Consider the following 25698-nt stretch of genomic DNA (forward strand, 5'->3'; position numbering starts at 1 on the left):
TGCTGAGCTGTGTATCTAATCCTCTCCTGTGTGATACTGCCTGCTGAGCTGTGTATCTAATCCCATCATGTGTTATACTGTATTCTGAGCCGTGTATCTAATCCTATCCTGTGTGATACTGTCTGCTGAGCTGTGTATCCAATCCTATCCTGTGTGATACTGTCTGCTGAGCCGTGTATCTAATCCTATCCTGTGTGATAGTCTGCTGAGCTGTGTATCTAATCCTATCCTGTGTGATACTGTATCATACAGTATCACACAGGATAGGATTAGATACACGGCTCAGCAGACAGTATCACACAGGATAGGATTAGATACACGGCTCAGCAGACAGTATCACACAGGATAGGATTGGATACACAGCTCAGCAGACTATCACACAGGATAGGATTAGATACACGGCTCAGCAGACAGTATCACACAGGATAGGATTGGATACACAGCTCAGCATACAGTCTGTATTCTGAGCTGTGTATCTAATCCTCTCCTGTGTGATACTAATACCGTGTAACCCTGATGATCGGATCTCCAAATTGTGCCAATGAAAGGTTCCCAATCGGCCCCTTTTCTCCCCGTTTGGCGGAGGGTGGAGCTGAGCGCAGTCTCCCTCCTGTTCAGTCGCGGCCTCATTACCTGCGCGGGCTCCACCGCTCTGACTCAGCTAGCAGACATGAAATATTAATAAAACATGGCTGCCCGTCCACTAAGGGCTCATGCACACGACTGTAAGTATTTTGCAGTCTGCAAAAAACGGATCCGCAAAAAATACGGATGACGTCCGTGTGCATTTCGTATTTTGCAGAATGGAACAGCCGGCCCCTAATAGAACCGTCCTCTGCGGACAATAACAGGACATGTTCTATTCTTTTGCAGAATGGACATACGGAAACGGAATGCATACGGAGTAACTTCCGTTTTTTTGCAGACCCATTGAAATAAATGGTTCCGCATAAGGTCCGCAAAAAAATCCGGAACGAAAAGAAAATACCTTCGTGTGCATGAGCCCTAATGGATGTTCGGGCCCCGACATGGTTTATTAATGTATATTCCATCAGGCCGATCGTTCTGATACCACATACGGTTTTCTACAAGGCCTGTTACTAATTGTGGGGCGCTCATTAGTGCAGACTCCCCCCCCCCACTTGTGTTAAGAAAAAAAAAAACACTCACCTCCTCCATCACGCTGGAGCGCAAGTCCTGTCCTGAGGGGGGGGGGGGGGCACTAACGGGGGCATTACTATTACTGGAGGGCACTAATGGGGCATTATTCTTACTGGGGGGCACTACTGGGAGCACTAACGGGAGCATTATTATTACTGGAAGGCACTAATGGGGCATTATTCTTACTGGGGGGCACTACTGGGAGCACTAACGGGGGCATTACTATTACTGGAGGGCACTAATGGGGCATTATTCTTACTGGGGGGCACTACTGGGAGCACTAACGGGGGCATTACTATTACTGAAGGGCACTAATGGGGCATTATTCTTACTGGAGGCACTACTGGGAGCACTAACGGGGGCATTACTATTACTGGAGGGCCCTAATGGGGCATTATTCTTACTGGGGGGCACTACTGGGAGCACTAACGGGGGCATTATTATTACTGGAGGGCACTCATGGGGCATTATTCTTACTGGAGGCATTACTGGGAGCACTAACGGGGGCATTACTATTACTGGAGGGCACTAATGGGGCATTATTCTTACTAGGGGCACTACTGGGGGAGTTAATATACGTTTGGGTGCATGAGCCCTTACTGGGAGAACTAATGGGGGCATTAATATTACTGAGAGCCACATGTGTGATACTGTCTGCTGAGTTCTGTATCTAAGTCCGTCATGTGGGATACAGCCCATGGTGCTGTGTATCTAATCCTATCATGAGTTATGTATCTAAGCCTGCTATGAATCTAAGTAGGTGTGATACTCTCTGGGGATGTGACTAGTATGATGTATTATATGGGATGATCCTTTAAGGGGCGTGCCCCCGTGAGCATGAACCTTGTGTACCTGTTCGTCGTAAGGGGCGTGTCCCAGGTATACACATGCAAATTGTCCCGATCCAGAGGGGAAGTCCTAACAAGGTGACAGGGGGCGTATCTTTTCACGACGGCCGCGTAGGGGCGGGACTTTAGCGGAGGAGTTCTATAGCCATCCAATGGGAATATCTTATTTAATGACGTACAAAGAGGAGGCGTGATTCGCTGTGACTTTCCCCGCCCCGGACACCTGCTGGAGTGTTTGGTGTGATGACGTCAGGGAGGAGGGGCGGGGTTGTCGGTGACAGGACCAGCTCCCGGATGCCGATTCTGGTCAGTCAGTCAGGTGCTGCGGGGCTGCGCGGCCGTTCATCAGGAGGTTTCCCCTACCGCACCGGAAATGGCGGTGAGCGGCGGCAGCAGCGCGAAGAGCTGGGCTCGGCTGGAGCCGCACTCCCACAAGATACCGGCATGGAAGCTGGAGGTGCTGGAGAGGAAGCGGGCGAAGATGGCGAGCGCTGCCCTGTCCCGGGGGAAGGACTCGTCTCCTAACCGCAAGACCCGCTCTCTGTCGCGGCAGGGCGGCAGCCCGGAGCGCCTGGTGCTGCAGGACAGCCTGGGGCCGCTCCATGAGAACCCGTTCATCAAGCAGGAGAAGGAGCGGCGGCGGCGGCGGCAGGAGCAGCGCTCCCAGGGCAGAGCCACCTCCCCCATCAGGCACCTGCTGGACATGTACAGCCACGTCCCGGGCATGAGGACCATCCGAGCCGAGAACATCATCATCATCGAGTCCGACCCCGGCTACTTCACCCACTCCAGCAGTCAGGGCGACCCTGTGGAGGAGCTGCTGGCCAAGAGGGGCAGCAAGGTGGCCGAGATCCGGGCATCAGAGGTGGTCATCTACGAGCCGGAGGTCCCCAACAAGGAACCATCCAAGAAAGTCAAGGAAGCCCCTAAAAAGGAGCCGCTGGAGCACTCCGAGGTCCTGGAAGAAGCCGGGAGGGTGAGCCGGTTGCTGGAGAAGTTTGACCATGGCCATAGTAGACCCGTGAGGTCCAGGAGCTTGGAGAACTTATTGGATCGAGACAACAAACCCACCATATTGCCAAAGCCTCCGATCCTTCAGCGTCAAGGTCAAGCCTCCCGGAACAGGTCACCTAAGCGGTCTGGAGAGGTCTCCCCGTCATCCGCCTCCATCTTTGAGGAAGACAGTAAGAGGTTTCCCCTCAACAACCCATCTTGGCTACCTTCCAAGGTGCCCACTTCCCATTCTCTACCCGACCCAGATGTGTTTCATAAAAGACCCTCAAGTCCCATGACCTCTCCTGTGACAGTCACCCCTCTGTCTCCTTCCTCACCCCTGTCCCCTTACAGTGACAAGCCTCTGTCGCCCATCGTGGCCACAGTCAGGGAGAAATTCGAAGACGGGCATACAACCAACAACGTTCCTCCATTACCAAAAGCGGTCAATCTTACCCAAAAGGTTGGCAACAATACCATCCTGGTCAATCCCAAAGCTGTGCCCACTGATAAGGTGAAGTCTCCCACTGCAGAGCCTATGATTGACTGTCCACCGCTTACCAACGGCCATGTTGACCACTTGGAGAAAACCATAAAGACGTCTAGTTCTATCAGTATTCAAGATCTCCTGTCCAAGACCAAACGGCCCAAAGGTACCGCTGCTCAGAGGGCACCCGGAGGAAGTGGTCCAGTGCCATCCAATGATTCCATTAATGAGATTCCCAACGGCGCAAACGCTTGGAGGCCAAAATTTGAGGTGGACCCACCAAAATCTAATAGCACCCCTCCCAAATCCAGTGCCACTTACTTGGAGCACCAATCCATCAACCACCACTGTGACCAGGTCTTCACCAGTGCCACTCCAAGCCAGCAGCTGAAAGTGTCCTCTTCCACCAGCGGTAATGACTCTTTCGAGATTAGACCTGCTCCAAAGCCGGATCTCAGCAGCATCCCAGACGATGACGTTCAGGCAAAGGCGCTGGCGAACATTCGAATGCAGTCCAAAAATTCTTTTGTCTTTATCCCAAAGAAGAGGCAGGTCCCTTCTGTAACCCATCAAGATGGTATGGTCCAGTCCAATGATAAGCCAAAAGTGCAAAACAGCACTTTTGCCCTTAATGGCCCCAAATTAGATGTCATGGACTCTCCTAGAAAACATGGCATCTGGTCAAATGATGTCCACGTTCCGGCAGTCCCCCAAGAAGTTAGGATGAATGGGGATGCCAGTTTAGGTAAGACCATCAGTTCAGAGACCTTTAAAGCCTCCAGTGTACCCCCAGATTTTGACTGGAAAAGTGGACTTTTGCCGCCCCGATCGTCCACCGAAGGTCAGTCGTTTACTGATCTGGGGGCTGAGCTTGAATATTTAAGTAGTGTGCAGGAAGGACATGGGGTGGGTGTATCGGCCGAAGTCCCGGTGACAAAAATACACGAGGACGTGGCGAAACATGACATACCGGTCACCAACATAGATGATGTAGTCACGGTAGAAGACAAGGAGGTCAACAAAGAGACCAAACCGTCCTCTAAAGTAGAGGAGCCTCCCTATAGGCCGCCACATTCTGCCGTGTCCTCCATCCGCAGTAAAGGAGGCAATACCTTCACGGTGGTACCTAAGAGGAAACCGGTCACAGAGCAGGAGGCTTTCCGGACCCCCGTGGTGGAGGAAGATGAGGAGGATGACCCTAGGTCTAAAAGAAAGTCTTCAGATGGATCTGAGGCTCCTTACTCGGTACTAGGAGCTTTGCTGAAAAAACGCTATCCGACTGCGGACGAAATCAAGGTCATTGGTGGATATCAGTCGCTGTCCAAGTCCTGTCTGTCCAAGATTGGCTCCACGAGGAAAAAGGTAAATGATTGATAACTGTCTCGTAAAGCACAACACCAGCGCTGAGCTATCAACCCCTCCGATCAATGATTATTACACAAAGCCAAATATTGTCCAAGCGCAATGTATCCTGACCCCGGCCATTTCCATCAGGTACTTTATAGGCCGAGTACCACTTTGTTTTGCGTTTTTTTTTAAATGTTTATATAATTTGTCGGTAGTGTTGAGCGAACTTGTGTGTTAAGTTCGGCGTCTAAAGTTCGGGTTATCGAAGAATCGTGTTATGGATTCCGCTACCACGGACCATAAGTTATGTTCCGTGGTAGCGGAATCCATAACGAGATTCTTTGAAAAACCTGAACCCCAACTATAGACGCCGAACTTAAAACACAAGTTCGCTCAACACTATTTGTCGGTTTTATTCGGAATGAGTTCTATTTTTGTTCTAATACTTGTGATTTTTATTTTATTATCTATTGTTTTTAATATAGTATATTTTTTCTGTTCCTACTTTTTCCATTTTATGCTTTTCTCATTTTTATTTTTTCAATTTCTGATTATTAGTTATAACACCTTTCTAATTTTTTTTTATATTTTTTTAATTTGATTTTTTGTTTTTTTATTTAATTTTATGTTTATCTTTTTTTTTTCCCAGTGTTTTTCTTTCTTTTTTGTTCTTAAAGGGGTTGTCTCATCATGGACAATGGTGGTATATCACTAGGATATGCCCCCATTGTCTTGTAGGTGCGGGTCCCACCGCTGCGAAACCCGCACCTATATCGAGAACGGGGCCCCGCAAGTGAAGGAGCCGCCCTCCATTCATTTTCTATGGGGTCGACGAAAATAGCCGAGCGCTGTCTCTGCTATTTCCGTCAGCCCCATAGAAATGAATGGGAGCGGGGGCCGCGCAATGCGTGGTACGCTCCCATTCACTTCTATGGGGAGCCGGCTTGGTGGTGGCCGGACCGGAGTCCTCCAGCCACTACCTTGCGGGGCTCCGTTCTTGATATAGGTGTGGGTCCCAGCATTGGGACCCGCACCTATAAGACAATGGGTCCATATCCTAGCGATATGCCCCCATTGTCCATGATGAGACAACCCCTTTAAGCCTCTTTCACACGTGAGTGAATTGTAGACGTGTGGTGTCCACGGACCGTTTACGTATCCACACATCCGTGATCTTTCACGAACCATGAGTCCATGGTGACACCACGGAAGCTTGCTGTATTTTTGTGCGTGATTACGGGTCCCTCTCGCACATAATACTTTATGGGTTCGTGAAAACCACAAATGCAACGCTGGCGCCATCCGTGTTGGGTCCGTGGTTTTAATGGATTGTGGCAGGAGATGCTCTGGAAATTAATTTTCAGCCTAGCGGTGTCCGTGGAATAAGGATAACGCGGGGATCCTTCTGTCCTCATGGACACGGACATGTGAACGAGGCCTTAGAACGTTTCCTTGTTTTTTATTTTCTTCGTTTTCTTGTGTTTTTTACTTGCAGTATTTCAGGGGTTTGTGTGTTGGCTTCCTTATAAGACGTCTTATTAGATAAGTTTTGATTCTTGTCCTTTTAGGCACGTGTTCTGTCAACCTGAGAGTTCAGTTTATCCATTAATGGATTTTTACTGGGAGTAATTGGGTTTCAGCTTCCTCAGCATGAAGGTGAACTTCTGGTTTAACGATTAACTTCCAACATGTTGCAAAGTTCAGAAAAGTAACAAGACGGAACGCGGCGTCTGCGCTGGATTAGGTTACATTTTTATAGTCAGGAGTATCTAAGGCTACTGGCGTTTTGGCTTTCCGTTTGTGAGATCCATTCAGGGCTCTCACAAGCGTCCAAAACAGATCAGTGCATTCTGAATAGAAAAGGATCCGCTCAGAATACATCAGTTTGCCTCCGTCTCCATTCCTCTCTGGAGGCCGCTTACAGCGTTTTGGTCTCTGTCTGACGAAATTGAGCCAAACGGATCCGTTCTGACACACAATGTAAGTCAATGGGGACGGATCCGTTTTCTATGGCACAATCTGGCACAATAGAAAACGGATCCGTCTTGGCAATGTTAAAGATAATACAAACGGATCCGTTCTGAACAGATGCAGATGGTCGCACCAAACACGAGCGTGAAAGTAGCCACGGACTCCTCTACTGATATCCCAGGACATGGTCGTTTTATGATTTGACGCCAGGTCTATGTTGTATTTACTGTCCATGGCTCAGATGCAGCCAGACACTGGCACAGGACGGAGCTCGGGGTTATTTCCACTCAGTTTTAAACCCTGTCATTACTGTGTGTTATGAGAAATGGAAATTTACTGCTGCCTTGTAAATAGTGCTTTTAATAATCCCTGTAAAAACCGTGCAGACAACTGTGCATGTGACACTAGAGAGGACGGGACTCTCACTTTGTAACGCTGTGTACATACATTGCTTATCCTGTACTGATCCTGAGTTACATCCTGTATTATACTCCAGAGCTGCACTCACTATTTTGCTGGTGCAGTCACTGTGTACATACATTACTTATCCTGTACTGATCCTGAGTTACATCCTGTATTACACTCCAGAGCTGCACTCACTATTCTGCTGGTGCAGTCACTGTGTACATACATTACTTATCCTATACTGATCCTGAGTTACATCCTGTATTATACTCCAGAGCTGCACTCACTATTCTGCTGGTGCAGTCACTGTGTACATACATTACATTACTTATCCTGTACTGATCCTGAGTTACATCCTGTATTATACTCCAGAGCTGCACTCACTATTCTGCTGGTGCAGTCACTGTGTACATACATTACATTACTTATCCTGTACTGATCCTGAGTTACATCCTGTATTATACTCCAGAGCTGCACTCACTATTCTGCTGGTGCAGTCACTGTGTACATACATTACTTCTCCTGTACTGATCCTGAGTTACATCCTGTATTATACTCCAGAGCTGTACTCGCTATTCTGCTGGTGGAGTCACTGTGTACATACATTACTTATCCTGTACTGATCCTGAGTTACATCCTGTATTATACTCCAGAGCTGCACTCACTATTCTGCTGGTGCAGTCACTGTGTACATACATTACTTATCCTGTACTGATCCTGAGTTACATCCTGTATTACACTCCAGAGCTGCACTCACTATTCTGCTGGTGCAGTCACTGTGTACATACATTACTTATCCTATACTGATCCTGAGTTACATCCTGTATTATACTCCAGAGCTGCACTCACTATTCTGCTGGTGCAGTCACTGTGTACATACATTACATTACTTATCCTGTACTGATCCTGAGTTACATCCTGTATTATACTCCAGAGCTGCACTCACTATTCTGCTGGTGCAGTCACTGTGTACATACATTACATTACTTATCCTGTACTGATCCTGAGTTACATCCTGTATTATACTCCAGAGCTGCACTCACTATTCTGCTGGTGCAGTCACTGTGTACATACATTACTTCTCCTGTACTGATCCTGAGTTACATCCTGTATTATACTCCAGAGCTGTACTCGCTATTCTGCTGGTGGAGTCACTGTGTACATACATTACTTATCCTGTACTGATCCTGAGTTACATCCTGTATTATACTCCAGAGCTGCACTCACTATTCTGCTGGTGCAGTCACTGTGTACATACATTACTTATCCTGTACTGATCCTGAGTTACATCCTGTATTACACTCCAGAGCTGCACTCACTATTCTGCTGGTGCAGTCACTGTGTACATACATTACTTATCCTATACTGATCCTGAGTTACATCCTGTATTATACTCCAGAGCTGCACTCACTATTCTGCTGGTGCAGTCACTGTGTACATACATTACTTATCCTGTACTGATCCCGAGTTACATCCTGTATTATACTCCAGAGCTGCACTCACTATTCTGCTGGTGCAGTCACTGTGTACATACCGTACATTACTTATCCTATACTGATCCTGAGTTACATCCTGTATTACACTCCAGAGCTGCACTCACTATTCTGCTGGTGCAGTCACTGTGTACATACATTACATTACTTATCCTGTACTGATCCTGAGTTACATCCTGTATTATACTCCAGAGCTGCACTCACTATTCTGCTGGTGCAGTCACTGTGTACATACATTACTTCTCCTGTACTGATCCTGAGTTACATCCTGTATTATACTCCAGAGCTGTACTCACTATTCTGCTGGTGGAGTCACTGTGTACATACATTACTTATCCTGTACTGATCCTGAGTTACATCCTGTATTATACTCCAGAGCTGCACTCACTATTCTGCTGGTGCAGTCACTGTGTACATACATTACTTATCCTGTACTGATCCTGAGTTACATCCTGTATTACACTCCAGAGCTGCACTCACTATTCTGCTGGTGCAGTCACTGTGTACATACATTACATTGCTTATCCTGTACTGATCCTGAGTTACATCCTGTATTATACTCCAGAGCTGCACTCACTATTCTGCTGGTGCAGTCACTGTGTACATACATTACTTATCCTGTACTGATCCTGAGTTACATCCTGTATTACACTCCAGAGCTGCACTCACTATTCTGCTGGTGCAGTCACTGTGTACATACATTACATTGCTTATCCTGTACTGATCCTGAGTTACATCCTGTATTATACTCCAGAGCTGCACTCACTGTTCTGCTGGTGCAGTCACTGTGTACATACATTACATTACTTATCCTGTACTGATCCTGAGTTACATCCTGTATTATACTCCAGAGCTGCACTCACTATTCTGCAGGAGCAGTCACTGTGTACATACATTACTTGGGGCTCTTTCACACCTGCGTTATTGTCTTCCGGCATAGAGTTCCGTCGTCGGGACTCTATGCCGGAAGAATACTGATCAGGATTATCCTAATGCATTCTGAATGGAGTGAAATCCGTTCAGGATGCATCAGGATGTCTTCAGTTCCGGTACGGAACGTTTTTTGGCCGGAGAAAATACCGCAGCATGCTGCGCTTTTTGCTCCGGCCAAAAATCCTGAAGACTTGCCGCAAGGCCGGATCCGGGATCAATGCCCATTGAAAGGCATTGATCCGGATCCGGCCTTAAGCTAAACGTCGTTTCGGCGCATTGCCGGATCCGACGTTTAGCTTTTTCTGAATGGTTACTATGGCTGCCGGGACGCTAAAGTCCTGACAGCCATGGTAAGTGTAGCGGGGAGCAGGGGAGCAGCATACTTACCGTCCGTGCGGCTCCCCGGGCGCTCCAGAGTGACGTCAGGGCGCCCCAAGCCCATGGATCACGTGATCACATGGATCACGTCATCCATGCGCATGGGGCGCTCTGACGTCACTCTGGAGCGCCCCGGGAGCCGCACGGACGGTTAGTATACCGCTCCCCCGCTCCCCGCTCCTACTATGGCAACCAGGACTTTAATAGCGTCCTGGGTGCCATAGTAACACTGAACGCATTTGGAAGACGGTTCCGTCTTCAAATGCTTTCAGTACACTTGCGTTGTTACGGATCCGGCAGGCACCTCCGGCAACGGAAGTGCATGCCGGATCCCAACAACGCAAGTGTGAAAGAGGCCTAATCCTGTACTGATCCTGAGTTACATCATGTATTATACTCCAGAGCTGCACTCACTATTCTGCTGGTGCAGTCACTGTGTACATACATTGCTTATCCTGTACTGATCCTGAGTTACATCCTGTATTATGCTCCAGAGCTGCGCTCACTATTCTGCTGGTGCAGTCACTGTGTACATACACTCTTGGGTCTTTAAACGTCCATAGAAGCGTGTGACCCACTCTGGATGTCCGAAACATAGCACTGGCAGTGCCCTCCCAAAATGAAAAAATTTCGTAATTCCATGGGGAAAAAAAACAAAACCCTAGACTGCCTGCCCGTCTCCTTGCCCGTAGCGCCGGCAGGTCCTGGCAGGCAGCAGGCTGGCTCCAACTTGGCTTTTAGCGTTCACAGCCCTGGGGATGATGAATTATGGAGTTGTACAGCAGGTCCCGCCGTTCTAGCACTGCATGTTCTGTCGCCGATCACAACCTGTTCTGTAATTATTGCTACCAGCATTGTCTCATCATGGGGAAGGGGGGGGGAAATGCCCTGGCATGAAAGGGTTAAACTCAGCCGAAGAAATTATTGGACAGCGATTGCTAGGCCGTGCAGGTGATCTGCATAGACCACGTGACGTCACACGAGTGAGACTTGCGTAATATCGGTCTTACTTAAAAGGGAAATAATGAATCTTTCCGGTCGGACAGGTTGGCCGCCTCCGTTTTACTGCTTCGTGACAGATTAAGCGATATAGAAGGCCCTGCCCCCCCCTTCAGCTTCCTGACCATCTCCTGCAGACACTCCGCATCTCCGTCTCCACCCTTCACAAGGGAGTGATAGTTTTAAAAATGTTGGTTAATCCAGATGAAGCATTTCTTGTGAAAAAGGCCATTCTTAGGATACAGGCTGCCAGAAATAGCAAGGGAATCGCTCATAGTGCAATTCCCTTGAACAATAAGTGTTTACCAAAAGCCAGGCTCCTATTAATTAGCTATGCTGAAAATAGGGGAGGGGCTGTGAGGTGTTTATTTTTTTATTTTTTGTACACTAATAATGGAAATATGTGGCCTTAAAGGGACTGTCCATATTCCCTGTAGAATTCAGAGGGGTTTCACCACTTGGGATCCCTGTCTACCGGGGTCTTGTGTCTCCAATATGGCCGACACATGTGCAGTGCAAGGTATGGAGATCATTGGGTTTCCAGCAGCACTAGTCTCCTATCAATAAAGCTTTATTAAAAAAAAAAACTGACAGCGGGGCATGTTGGGAGTCGTAGTTTCTGTAGATCGCAGACCACTGGTATGGCCTTCATTGCTGTGGGGCAACGACAGCACCCAGAGGTGCAACCTGTCACAAATATTTGAACAGCTAGGAAAATATGGTGCACGCCCAGGAGTACAACCACTGTCGGATATTAATAGACGTTCTCATCAGATACAGCGCCAGTGATTGTGTGGGAGCGGTGCTGCGAGCCTCAGAGTCTTCATCTTACAGTAACCACCATGGAAACCACAAGACAGGGCCCTTATAATGAACGGCATGTTACAAAGCTCTTCTTAAAGGGACGTGCACACTAAAACCAGGCCTTATTACGTCCCATAGCGTTATAAGGGGCTGATATCAGAAAGGGATGTCTCTGGAGGTTTCCATCGCTGGAGAGAAGTAAATTTGTGGACATAACCCATTGAGGAGACTGGGAAAGCTGGGTGGTCAGAATCTGTAATAAACACTGGGCACCAGTTTGTTATTAAAGCAATGGTTTAGGCCCAGGAGGTTAATGCTGACAAGATGGGGATGATTGACTGACAGAATGTACTGCTTCCGTCGTTTTACGTAGGCTTTCAGAGAACAAGTAGGCCTCGTCGCCCATAGCAACCAATCAGCTGCCTCCTCTTATCTGTCCAGTGCAGGTTAGGAAATGAAAGCTTATTTTTTATTGGTTGCAATGGGTGATGAGGCCTAGTGGTAAGGCTCTTGCCCTGGTTCACAAGGCCTTGAAAATGAAAGAAGATTTTTGATTGGTTGCCATGGGTGACGAGGCCTAGTTAGGGTTAGGGTGAGAGGCTCCTGGGTCAAAAGTGATGGGGAGGCGGCCATTTTGTGATGGAAATTGTATCGGGCACATTTGTGAATGCAGTGTGAACCCCAGTGTTAGCGCGCTGCCGACAGCAATGTAAACGAACAGCCGCAAGTGGCGGACGACTGCTCATGCCACCGTTCGTTTGACGGCCGCCATTAACCTTCCATTTAACCCGTCATGGTTTCTGGAACGGTTACTTCTTGTTGCGCAACGCCGCCGCGGATTCCCTTTATCCACAATGGGGCACGGATTTTGGCGCAGACTACATGCCAAGATCCAAGTAAAAAAATACTGCTGCATGAACAATATGGCTTCCTATACTGATATGTCTTCCATAAACAGCGCCACTCTTGTCTGAAGACTGTTTTTGGTATTGCAACTTGGAGCTGCAATACCAGAGACAGCCATTGACCAAGGTTGATGCTGATTCAGGAGAAAGGCAGCCATGTTTTTCCAATCTCCTACAGCCTTCCTGGTCAGAGAGAACAAGATGGCGTCCAGGACGCAGCAGGCGGAGTTCTTTAACGTAACTCATCTCTAGTCTTCCTGCTCTGCAGGCTGCTCAGTAGACCTAGTGAAAGGGAAACTCTAGGAAAACGTCGCTCGCCATCTGTCACCGGCACACAAGCGCCATTGGATTTGCAGAGCACGCTGAGAGTTGTAGTCTGACAGCTGGTTCCCCATCCTCCTTTCACTGGTGACTTCTCACAGCCTCACCCCCTCAGCAGGGATCAGAGAAACCGGATCTGGTGTTGTCAGCGCCTGCAGCACAATATTTTCACTCCAGATAAGAATCTGACCGTGAAAGCAGATCCTGAGGCAACAAGTGTGCTGCTGCTGCAGAGCGGGGTGCCTGCGGTAGAGGGGGTCACATACTTACACGTCTGTTACCCACAATGGACAGACCGATCCGTACTGTGCAGTGTCGGTCATTTCTGTCTTCTGTTTATGAATAGCATGCCAGAATAGCAGTAAAGACTGACATATGTATAGGCAGAAGACTAGTAGGCCAGGGCTAACTCGACATTACATCTGAGTGATAACACCCATGAGCCATTTTTGCTGACCAGACCTTTGATAATGACCCCCCCCCCCCCATGTTTATCTTGTCTGTTGCCCTTTAACCTTTCGTTCCCTGTCTCACTGACCAGGCGATATTCTTGGGTATAGCCACTTAGACAAGACAAAGCCTTTAATCGGCTCGTACCAAGCAGGGAAGGAGTCCAGTGCCAGCCTAGTTCCGGAATTACAAGTTTTTAAATTTTTTTACAAACCCGTTATAAACCACGCGGTTTACAACATCTATATATAGAAACTATAAAGTAGTCACCGATACTGACCCCGAAGGCACCAAGTGTAGAGGGTAGTGGGTAAAAGACCAATCCCAGCAGCACCCGTCTCCCCCCATGCCGCCATCTTTACGTCCTCTTTGGACTGACGGTGACCACGGGAATAAGGCGCTCCAAGGTGGTCACCAACTTCCAGCTCTGTCTGTTGCTAGGTGACACTGAACAATGCTTTTTTTCTTCTTTGTAATATACTTTGGGGGACATTTACTAAGACTGCCGGAGGAAGCGCCAAAGTTGTGTAGAGGCCTGCCCATGCTGTGCCCTGGGTGCTCGCCATTTCGGGAAAAGTTGCCGATTTTGCAGCAAAAATGGCGTGTGACAAAATCTGCGACTCTTAATATGCCTCTACTGTGGCATATAATATATAATATACCGCTTTTGTTTTTTTTGTTTTTTTCATGCTACCATCTCTGTTTGCTGTCACGGAATTTAAGGCTCCGATAGTAAGGGCTCATGCACGCGACCGTATGTATTTTGAGGTCCGCAAAAAACGGATCCGCAAAAATGAAGGCTGAAATCCGTGTGCATTCCGTATTTTGTGGAACGGAACAGCTGTGTAAGGCCTAGTTCACACAATCGTTTTTTTTGCGAGTGTACGAGCCGTTTTTTTGTGTTCCGTATACGGTCCCATTCATTTCAATGGTTCCGCAAAAAAAACTGAATGTGTTCCGTATGCATTCCGTTTTTCCGTTCCGTTGAAAGATAGAACATGTCCTATATTTGGCCCCAAATCACATTCCGTGGCTCCATTAAAGGTGGTTCCGCAAAAAAACGGAACACATACCGAAATGCATCCGTATGTCTTCCGTATCTGTTCCGTTTTTTGAAAATGTTATGCCCAGCCCAATTTTTTCTATGTAATTACTGTATACTGTATATGCCATACGGAAAAACGGAAAGGAAACGGAAACACAACGGAACTCAAAAAACGGAACAACGGTTCCATGAAAAACGGACCGCAAAAAACTATAAAAGCCATACGTCCGTGTGAACTAGGCCTAAGAGTGTAAACATAAAACACTAGATTTATTAGTTCTCTGAGAGGCGCAGGTATTTGTTCCTGGAGGTTGCCGGTGCCTCAGGCGAGGCCGCAGTGACAGGAGGGAGAGGCATTTGCTGCAGAGGCGGGGGTGACACACGCCAAATTACTTAATCCCTTTACAATGGCTGCAATCCCATGTCACTAAGGATACAATTAGGCGGAGGCGCCTGCAGCCACTGTCAATCCCGGGGCCCGTGCGGCAGAGACATCAGGGGCCCGGCTGTAATGATGAATTCTAGTAAAATTTTCTTTATCTGGCACCAAAATTCCAGATTATCGGAAGCGACAGAATTCGTTGGATGCGGCATACTTTGCAGCGGATTCTAGATTTTTTAATTTTTTTAAAATAACATATCTGTACCTTTTAAGAACCTGCATGCCGGCAAATAAAAAATTCTCTCTGATCGGAGCCGGTGGCAAACCCTCTCGACTTCAGGTAATTACTGTGAGGCTTGAGGCAAAGAGTGAGTGTTTATCCTGAGCAGCCTGTTTCATGAACAGAATGACAACATCAGTAATGACTGACACATAGCAAGAATGTGAAATAGGTTTCCATATAGATCGATCACCCCCTCCCAACCAGTAATCCCATAAATCCGACGCCTTCCTGCCCCCTAAACATGTGACCTCCTTCCAGGATAAGCCCCTTGAGAACCGTCCTCGGGACGTAATCCGCTGGATTTTCCTGTTGAGGGATTTAGACTGGTAAGTGGGACATGCCGACCGGGCACGTGGGGTCTGCCGGGGCAACAGGGGCGCCGCTCCGTAATTAACCTGAATTCTTTTCCTGTCCAGGAAGATTTAGGTTTAAAGAGTAACCTCGACCTCAGGAAAGATCACGGAACCTCAAGCACGTCTGTCCATATCTGTTCCAGGGAAAGCTGGGTGACTGTCAATATGGCTGCCGTTACTAGGCCTGCAGAGGGTGCCACGTGTCTCCCTAAATTGCTGAAGAGTCTCAGCTGGCACATACAGGTGCTCTGAGGGCGGCCATATTGGTGGTCACTTTCCCGGGCACAGGTATACCTAGACCTGGAATGGTCTGAGCACTGGGCTGTGATGGTTTATACTGGATATGATGTTGACAGCCCCCCCCCCAGCCAGCTGTGACCCATGGGGGATGGGATGTTGCCCCCTTTGTGTGGTCACTGCCCCTCCCCCTCAGTTTCTTTGAGCTTGCCGTGGTTGCCTGGCATCCAGGTCATGGGAACATGGCGCAGCTGGCACATTCCTCTCATTCCACTGATTTTCCATTAAATGGGTCAGGAAACTCGGCGTGAGGCCGGTGCATAATTAATATGAATGGGGCCCTGAAGCCGGAGCTGTTTCCTAGTTCTCTGCTCCTGGTAAAGCTGGGTGACAACTCCAGTACAACCACCGTTACAGCGGTTGTCACCCAGCTTTTCCAAATGCTTGGATCGTCATACTGACTAGTTATGTGCTGGTAAGTTCCCCACCTTCCTGCAGTCCTGAATAGCACATCCCTGCCCACCTTTCCTGCAGTCCTGAAGGGCACGTCCCTGCCCACCTTTCCTGCAGTCCTGAAGGGCACGTCCCTGCCCACCTTTCCTGCAGTCCTGAAGGGCACGTCCCTGCCCACCTTTCCTGCAGTCCTGAAGGGCACGTCCCTGCCCACCTTTCCTGCAGTCCTGAAGGGCACGTCCCTGCCCACCTTTCCTGCAGTCCTGAAGGGCACGTCCCTGCCCACCTTTCCTGCAGTCCTGAAGGGCACGTCCCTGCCCACCTTTCCTGCAGTCCTGAAGGGCACGTCCCTGCCCACCTCTCCTGCAGTCCTGAAGGGCACGTCCCTGCCCACCTCTCCTGCAGTCCTGAAGGGCACGTCCCTGCCCACCTCTCCTGCAGTCCTGAAGGGCACGTCCCTGCCCACCTCTCCTGCAGTCCTGAAGGGCACGTCCCTGCCCACCTCTCCTGCAGTCCTGAAGGGCACGTCCCTGCCCACCTCTCCTGCAGTCCTGAAGGGCACGTCCCTGCCCACCTCTCCTGCAGTCCTGAAGGGCACGTCCCTGTCCACCTCTCCTGCAGTCCTGAAGGGCACGTCCCTGCCCACCTCTCCTGCAGTCCTGAAGGGCACGTCCCTGCCCACCTCTCCTGCAGTCCTGAAGGGCACGTCCCTGCCCACCTCTCCTGCAGTCCTGAAGGGCACGTCCCTGCCCACCTCTCCTGCAGTCCTGAAGGGCACGTCCCTGCCCACCTCTCCTGCAGTCCTGAAGGGCACGTCCCTGCCCACCTCTCCTGCAGTCCTGAAGGGCACGTCCCTGCCCACCTCTCCTGCAGTCCTGAAGGGCACGTCCCTGCCCACCTCTCCTGCAGTCCTGAAGGGCACGTCCCTGCCCACCTCTCCTGCAGTCCTGAAGGGCACGTCCCTGCCCACCTCTCCTGCAGTCCTGAAGGGCACGTCCCTGCCCACCTCTCCTGCAGTCCTGAAGGGCACGTCCCTGCCCACCTCTCCTGCAGTCCTGAAGGGCACGTCCCTGCCCACCTCTCCTGCAGTCCTGAAGGGCACGTCCCTGCCCACCTCTCCTGCAGTCCTGAAGGGCACGTCCCTGCCCACCTCTCCTGCAGTCCTGAAGGGCACGTCCCTGCCCACCTCTCCTGCAGTCCTGAAGGGCACGTCCCTGCCCACCTCTCCTGCAGTCCTGAAGGGCACGTCCCTGCCCACCTCTCCTGCAGTCCTGAAGGGCACGTCCCTGCCCACCTCTCCTGCAGTCCTGAAGGGCACGTCCCTGCCCACCTCTCCTGCAGTCCTGAAGGGCACGTCCCTGCCCACCTCTCCTGCAGTCCTGAAGGGCACGTCCCTGCCCACCTCTCCTGCAGTCCTGAAGGGCACGTCCCTGCCCACCTCTCCTGCAGTCCTGAAGGGCACGTCCCTGCCCACCTCTCCTGCAGTCCTGAAGGGCACGTCCCTGCCCACCTCTCCTGCAGTCCTGAAGGGCACGTCCCTGCCCACCTCTCCTGCAGTCCTGAAGGGCACGTCCCTGCCCACCTCTCCTGCAGTCCTGAAGGGCACGGCGCCCACCTTTCCTGCAGTCCTGAAGGGCACGGCGCCCACCTTTCCTGCAGTCCTGAAGGGCACGGCGCCCACCTTTCCTGCAGTCCTGAAGGGCACGGCGCCCACCTTTCCTGCAGCCCTGTGCAGGAGTCTTTCTGCTGTTGTCAGGTTTGGAAGTCTGGGAGCTCAGGTTCTTGGGAAGTGCAGAAAGTGGTGCGTGAATATTCCCAGTCCTCTGCTTGCTGGCTGTGACAGGCCGTTAGCTGGAAAATAGGGAGACACGCTTGCTTGAACAGAACGAAAGAGCTTATTGTGAGGAAGACGGAAGGACGCTTGTTAGAGAAAGGGAATGCCTTTACAGAATGTGCCAGCAGGGGGGCAGCAGTTTAGAAAGTGCAGCTCTAGAGAATAATACAGGATGTAACTCAGGATGAGTACAGGATAAGTATTAAGGCTAAGTGTTGCCGTATTTGTGTGAGGGGAGGCTTCCTCTCACAGCATATAAGGCTCACCCCCATAGCCCACGTCGCGCGGCTCGTTTGCTTTTCCGGCGAGGTTACTTCCGGGTCGGCACTTCGGCACGCTCGCAGACGTCACGAGGCTATTTCGTGATCGGAGTCTCAGCGACAGCTCCGTTTTCTTCAGGACTTAAGGTGATAAGGTTGTGGGGTGGAGGGGGCGTTAGACGCCGGTACTTGCCAGAGCATGCCGCAGTCTGCATACATGTGCGCGGCGGTCACGGGCCGCATCACTTACCCGGCAGCCGGTCAGTCAGCCGGCGCGGCTACAATAGCATCCGTGCGCATGGTAGGGGGCGTGTCTCTTGTGTCTGGGGCATGCGCCGCCGCCACGGGTGCCTCGCTGGGCGGCTTTTGAGTGCGGTACTCGCTTACGGGCAGCTCATGGTCCCTCAGGGGGGGCCGCAGTTGTGGTGGTCCTTGGCAGGGCAGTCTGGCGGTACACGTCAGTGCCCTCAGTCCAGGTCTTCAGGGCACGTCGCCTGGTCCGGCTCTTGGACTTTGGGCATTGAGGCTACGAGGCGGGTGGTCATTGCAGACAGCAGCCCATACTGCACTGCATTGTGGTTTCTCATTGGCACACGTAGTGGTTTTGGGTGGCCTCGGCCAGTGCCAGTTAAGCACATAGTGGTGGCACATCTAAATACATGGCTCATAACAGTTTTTGCCTATCTGGGTTTGAGGTGGTAACCGCAGCATCTTTTTCAGGTCAGTAGGATCATCGTCCCACAGCGCATACTGCCACTACGTATCCCCTGGTACTTTGTTTCCAGCAGGTAAAAGGAAAAAAATGAAAAAAAAAAAAAAAAATGGCGGGGGGGAAGGGGTAGTAGTAGAGGTCATGCAATGTGTTGAGTTCCTTTCTCCCCTTTTTCCCTTTAACTGGCAGCGGTAGGGCATTTCCGCATTGGTTCAGGTAAGGTGACACGGAATCCGTCTTTGGGTAGGGGGTTTGGTGTCACCGTCTAGTAACACGGGGGTGTGGCACATCTTATGCAGGGTATTCTACTCCTGGAAAAAAAAGAAAAAACAAGGGGGAAGATATATATTTCTTTTCACCCATTGCCTTGACCGGGGGTACTAAAGGTCTTGTCTCGGCAGCCCTTGTGTCGTGTGTTGCGGGTACTGACGTTCGTGGTCTGTCACCAGTGCAGATGCTCGTGGCTTGTCACCAATAGGCAGGTGCGGCCTCTCACTGGTGCAGGCACGAGGTCCGTTATGTCTAACAGACGATCAAGGCCTGTGGCAATTTCAGGCGCCTATAGTCACAGACGCTCAAACCCGTTACGACTGCAGTCGCCCAGAAGTCTGTCACGACTACAGACGCTCAATAGTCTGTCACGACTACAGACGCTCAATAGTCTGTCACGACTACAGACGCTCAATAGTCTGTCACGACTACAGACGCTCAATAGTCTGTCACGACTACAGACGCTCAATAGTCTGTCACGACTACAGACGCTCAATAGTCTGTCACGACTACAGACGCTCAATAGTCTGTCACGACTACAGACGCTCAATAGTCTGTCACGACTACAGACGCTCAATAGTCTGTCACGACTACAGACGCTCAATAGTCTGTCACGACTACAGACGCTCGATAGTCTGTCACGACTACAGACGCTCGATAGTCTGTCACGACTACAGACGCTCGATAGTCTGTCACGACTACAGACGCTCGATAGTCTGTCACGACTACAGACGCTCGATAGTCTGTCACGACTACAGACGCTCGATAGTCTGTCACGACTACAGACGCTCGATAGTCTGTCACGACTACAGACGCTCGATAGTCTGTCACGACTACAGACGCTCGATAGTCTGTCACGACTACAGACGCTCGATAGTCTGTCACGACTACAGACGCTCGATAGTCTGTCACGACTACAGACGCTCGACAGTCTGTCACGACTACAGACGCTCAATAGTCTGTCACGACTACAGACGCTCGATAGTCTGTCACGACTACAGACGCTCAATAGTCTGTTACGGCCACAGGTCACCAGGTAGTTATACACCTGGGGGTGGACCGTGGGCAGCTCAACAGGTTCAGGAGTACGATGCCCGTTCCACTGGGCAGCACTGCATCACGTTAGCAGGTTCAGACATCGCGGGTCCGGTGACACTGGTGGCGGGAGCACGAGAGTCGGTATCCATAGGTAACCACAGTTTCTTTTAGTCAGGATGTCTCAGCAGTCTCACGTGGAAGAGAGTGTCGCATCGCATAGCAATGAAGATACCCAATCCGAAAGAGAGGCGGTTCCAGCTCTCAGATCCTGGACTGTACCGAGGCTCACGGCAGAACTGTTAAGGAAAGGGATTCATTTTCCGGCAACTGCTAGGAAAGCGGAACTTTACAGGCTGCTGTTCTCAGAACCCCCTGCTTCAGGGGAGGACTCGGTGGCCACGGACACGATAAAAAATTCCTTGTCACAATTGCACGCTGTAGTCAGTACAATGGCGTCCTCTCTGTCCCGCTTTCAGACCAGACTGGAGGCAATGGAAAATACGGCCTCTACTTCAAACACGGTTGGCCCGAATACGGCCGTGCAGTTACTCACCCAGTCTTCTGTGGTTGGCTCCCAGGTCAACCCTCTTAACATAGCACCATGTCATTTCATTCCCGCCAATGTGCGTCAAGACATATTAGATGGTAAGGATGTTAACTTAGCCTCCTTGCTCGTAGCCACGCACGAAACGCCGGATAGCAAGACCATAGCGTGTGGGGAGGTTTCAGTGATCCTGAAGTCCAGAGATGTCAGGCTTAACAGGAAGCTCACCGTAGCAGAGTTTGTACTAGCATTTAGCTTGTTTAGGGATGTAGTTTGTTCAGTGAGTCCTAATAGGAGAGAGGAGCTGGATCTGTATTTATACAAGGTTGTGGATTTAGCCAACAAATACGGCGGTACGGCATTTTATGAATACCACAGATCGTTCTCAGCTAAAGCTGCAGCTGCGCACAGGCAGTTTCAGCATACCATTGACTGGTCTATAGTCGATACCGAGCTGTTTTGCCGGCATTTTGCAGGGCTCAAAGCCCCGGCATGTAGTAGCTGCGGCTCTTACGCACATGCCACAGATTGGTGTACTAGTGCCAGGCCAGAACGAGCACAAGCTAGCTACACTCCCCAACCTCTGTTTGCCAGGCTTACGACAGGCACAGATAAGTTAGGGCGGCCAATTAAATATCTTGGGAAAACACAGATATGTAACAACTTTAACACTACCGGTTGTTACTTTAATCATTGTAGGCTGCTGCACTTGTGTACCCTTTGTTTCAGGGCTCATTCTGTCACCGTGTGCCCCCAGAAAGGGCAACATTCAGCGTGACTAAGCGTGGTAGATACGGATTTGCTGGCCATATTTTTGCTAGATCATCCAGATCAGAGTTGGGTCCAGTTTCTGATCGATGGTCTGCGGCATGGCTTCCACACCGGCTTGGTGGCGCTGCCGCAGGTTACATATGAATGCAAAAACTTGTTGTCGGCCGTCCGGGACCCGGTCTCCATTTCACACTTACTATCTGTCGAGTTAGAGAAGGGATATTTGATAGGGCCAATGGCACAGTCCCCATACGATTGTTGGAGGGTCAACCCCATTGGTGTTGTCACAGGGAAATTTTCCAATAAAAAAAGGGTAATTTATGATTTGTCAGCTCCTCATTCACTCTCCATTCCAAGTTTGAACTCACTGATACCCTCTGAGGAAGTTTCTATGAAGTATTCTTCCATAGATGAGGCCATACAGGTCATTCTGTCACTAGGCGAGGGAGCTTGGTTGTCAAAAGCCGACATCACGGATGCTTTTAAGTTGTTACCCCTTAAACCCCAGCTGTGGCAGTGGCATGGCATTAAGTGGCAAGGGCAGTATTATTTTGCGAACAAACTGACTTTTGGCGCTAAATCGAGTCCCTGGTTATTTGATCAGTTTGCCCAAGGCTTGCATTGGGTACTAGTGAATATTTTTCGAGCACATCACGTAATCCACTACCTGGACGATTTCCTGTTAATCGAGCCACCCACACAGGTGCCACGAGATCTCACGGTGTTGAGAGGAGTGTTTGAAGACCTTAAAGTCCCCGTAGCCCCCAATAAAGTGGAGGGTCCAGGTAATGTCATTACTTTTCTAGGCATTCGCTTGGACACAGTTAGCATGCAAGCTAGTCTGCCTCACGACAAGTTAACCAGGATCAGAGAAGTAGTACACAAACTTGCACGTGTTAGAGTCACCACTAAAACAGATCTCCAGAGTCTACTTGGTATGTTGAACTTTGCAATGAGAATAATACCACAAGGTAGATCTTTCATATCCAGGTTGCTGAAGCTTCTACCCTTAGCCCCGGGTCAGGATAGCGCAGTTAGGTTAGATCAGGATGCTTTAGCAGATCTCATGATGTGGGATGAATTTTTGGCACAGTGGAACGGAGTGTCGTTCTTTGTCCCCTCTGTGTCCAGTCATTCCCCGATCGTCCATACAGACGCAGCTTCTTCGACCGGCTTTGCGGCCATTTACAAGAAACATTGGATGGCCAGTCCTTGGCCGCCTGAAGTTTTAGCTATTCCAGGTTTTCTACAGTCATCCACCCTGTTTGAGATATATCCGGTAGTGGCAGCAGCTCACACGTGGGGCAGTCTGTGGGGTAACCAGACCGTGTTGTTTTTGACAGATAATGCAGCACTGGTGGACATTATGATGAAGGGCAGGTCTGGGTCCAGAGAAATCATGGCGTTTCTGAGGAAGTTTGTGTGGTTGTCGTTGCAGCATAGGTTCAATTTTGTTTGCATGCATATTCAAGGGCAGAGGAATCTCGCTGCAGACGCGCTGTCCAGGCTTAATGTTCCTTTCTTTTTACAGGTTTCCCCAGGGGCAGATCCACTACCAACTACGATCCCGCAGCACAACCTACTAGTCATGCAGTAGCTCCACTACTACTCACCGCCAGATCCCTGGTGGAACAGTCCCTCTCCGTAAATACGTTGAAAGTGTACAAGACAGCATGGGCATTGTTTAGCAAATTCAGAGTCTCACATCCACCACTAGACATGGGACACATAACCTACCTAATGGCTTTTATTGGGTTTTGCCACTCAAATTTGAAGTTAGCTTACAACACAATCAAGCTATATCTAGCAGGTATCCAGCATCACTTTTATCTGGCTCACCCGGAGCAGCCTTCTTTGTTTTCTGCCTATCCCATTAAGGCTATGTTACGGGGTATACAGAAAACCACCTTTCAGAAAACCACTGGCCGTCAGCCATTCACAGGTCCCATGTTTAGGGCAGTCTCTGACATGCTACGTAACCGCCCCTTTGGTCTAGAGACTAGTAGTCTAGTGGAAACGGCGTTATACCTGTCATTTTTCGGTTTCCTGAGGCCCGGGGAATTTACGTGCACAGCCACTTCCACAAAGTTTCTCCGGAAGAAAGATCTAATTCCAGATAGTTCAGGTTTCTTGCTTAATTTAGAGCAGTCTAAAGCCGCTCGCCCGGGGGAGATGGTACGTATCAGGTATTTTCCCACCGGTGACCAGTGGTGTCCAGTCGTAGTCCTAAACCAGTGGTTACTCCATATACATACATCGTTACCAGATTCGCCGTTGCTGCCTCACAACGGCGCTTCTCTCAGCATTCAGGTTTTCCTGAAGTACGTTAGGGCACTACTTGTCAATATCAATGTTAACCCAGCTAGCATCACGGGTCACTCGTTTCGTATCGGCGCCGCCTCAGCCGCTTCCAAGAACGGTGTCCCGGTCCATGTCATCAGGAAACTAGGGAGGTGGAAGTCCTCGTCATACCTTGCGTACATCCCAGACCCATGTCATGAAATGTCTGTTGCTTTTCGTAATTTGTTGGCATGATACGTTGTTTCATTAAAGCACTAACTACACTAACGTTTGTACTTTTTGGCCTCTTTAGGCTACTTTTACGACAGCAGTTATGGCATAATTCTACTGCTTATTATGGTTAGGGGGTCGTGGTAGGGCTTGCGTTCTGATAGCCTATCCGAACACAAGTATTAAGGCTAAGTGTTGCCGTATTTGTGTGAGGGGAGGCTCCCTCTCACAGCATATAAGGCTCACCCCCATAGCCCACGTCGCGCGGCTCGTTTGCTTTTCACCCACCCACCCATTCCCCCTTTTTCAATTATCAGACTACTAAGGTGGCCCTCTTTAGGCTACTTTTACGACAGCAGTTATGGCATAATTCTACTGCTTATTATGGTTAGGGGGTCGTGGTAGGGCTTGCGTTCTGATAGCCTATCCGAACACAAGTAATGTATGTACACAGTGACTGCACCAGCAGAATAGTGAGTGCAGCTCTGGAGTATAATACAGGATGTAACTCAGGATCAGTACATGATAAGTAATGTATGTACACAGTGACTGCACCAGCAGAATAGTGAGTGCAGCTCTGGAGTATAATACAGGATGTATCTCAGGATCAGTACAGGATAAGTAATGTAATGTCTGTACACAGTGACTGCACCAGCAGAATAGTGAGTACAGCTCTGGAGTATAATACAGGATGTAACTCAGTATCAGTACAGGATAAGTAATGTATGTACCCAGTGACTGCACCAGCAGAATAGTGAGTGCAGCTCTGGAGTATAATACAGGATGTAACTCAGGATCAGTACAGGATAAGTGATGTATGTACACAGTGACTCCACCAGCAGAAAAGTGAGTGCAGCTCTGGAGTATAATACAGGATATAACTGAGGATCAGTACAGGATAAGTAATGTATTTTACTCCAGAGCTGCACTCACAATTCAGCTGGTGCAGTCACTGTGTACATACATTACTTATCCTGTACTGATCCTGAGTTACATCCTGTATTATACTCCAGAGCTGCACTCACTATTCTGCTGGAGCAGTCACTGTGTACATACATTACTTATCCTGTACTGATCCTGAGTTACATCCTGTATTATACTCCAGAGCTGCACTTACTATTCTTCTGGTGGAGTCACTGTGTACATACATTACTTATCCTGTCCTGATCCTGAGTTACATCCTGTATTATACTCCAGAGCTGCACTCACTATTCTGCTGGAGCAGTCACTGTGTACATACATTACATTACTTTATCCTGTACTGATCCGGAGTTACATCCTGTATGTACACAGTGACTCCACCGCCAAGCTAGTGAGTACAGCTCTGGAGCATAATACAGGATGTAACTCATTTGCATATCTGAATGGTGATGCGGAGCCGCCGGTGTGAATCCTGCGCTGCTCTCACTTTCAGTATCTTGCGGCGGGCGGATAATGTGGCTCACGCGGGTTTCATTTGCAGACCAACCAGCAATAATTGATAAGCTGGGGTGAAAGGTCACCATTGCCA

The 25698-nt window shown here is 49.6% G+C and overlaps 1 protein-coding gene across 1 annotated transcript in view; it reads left to right on the forward strand.

Annotated features, from left to right (window-relative positions):
• Nucleotides 1-2291: 2291 nt before the first annotated feature.
• Nucleotides 2292-25698, forward strand: part of TPRN (taperin) — a 41529-nt gene continuing 18122 nt past the window's right edge. Inside the window, exon 1 of the mRNA XM_040406079.1 lies at nt 2292-4851. Coding sequence (XP_040262013.1) covers nt 2383-4851 — 2469 coding nt within the window. The 5' untranslated portion in view covers nt 2292-2382. The remainder of the gene's footprint in view (nt 4852-25698) is intronic.

This window comes from Bufo bufo, chromosome 8 (genome assembly GCF_905171765.1).
Source record: "Bufo bufo chromosome 8, aBufBuf1.1, whole genome shotgun sequence".
Lineage (NCBI taxonomy): Eukaryota > Metazoa > Chordata > Amphibia > Anura > Bufonidae > Bufo > Bufo bufo.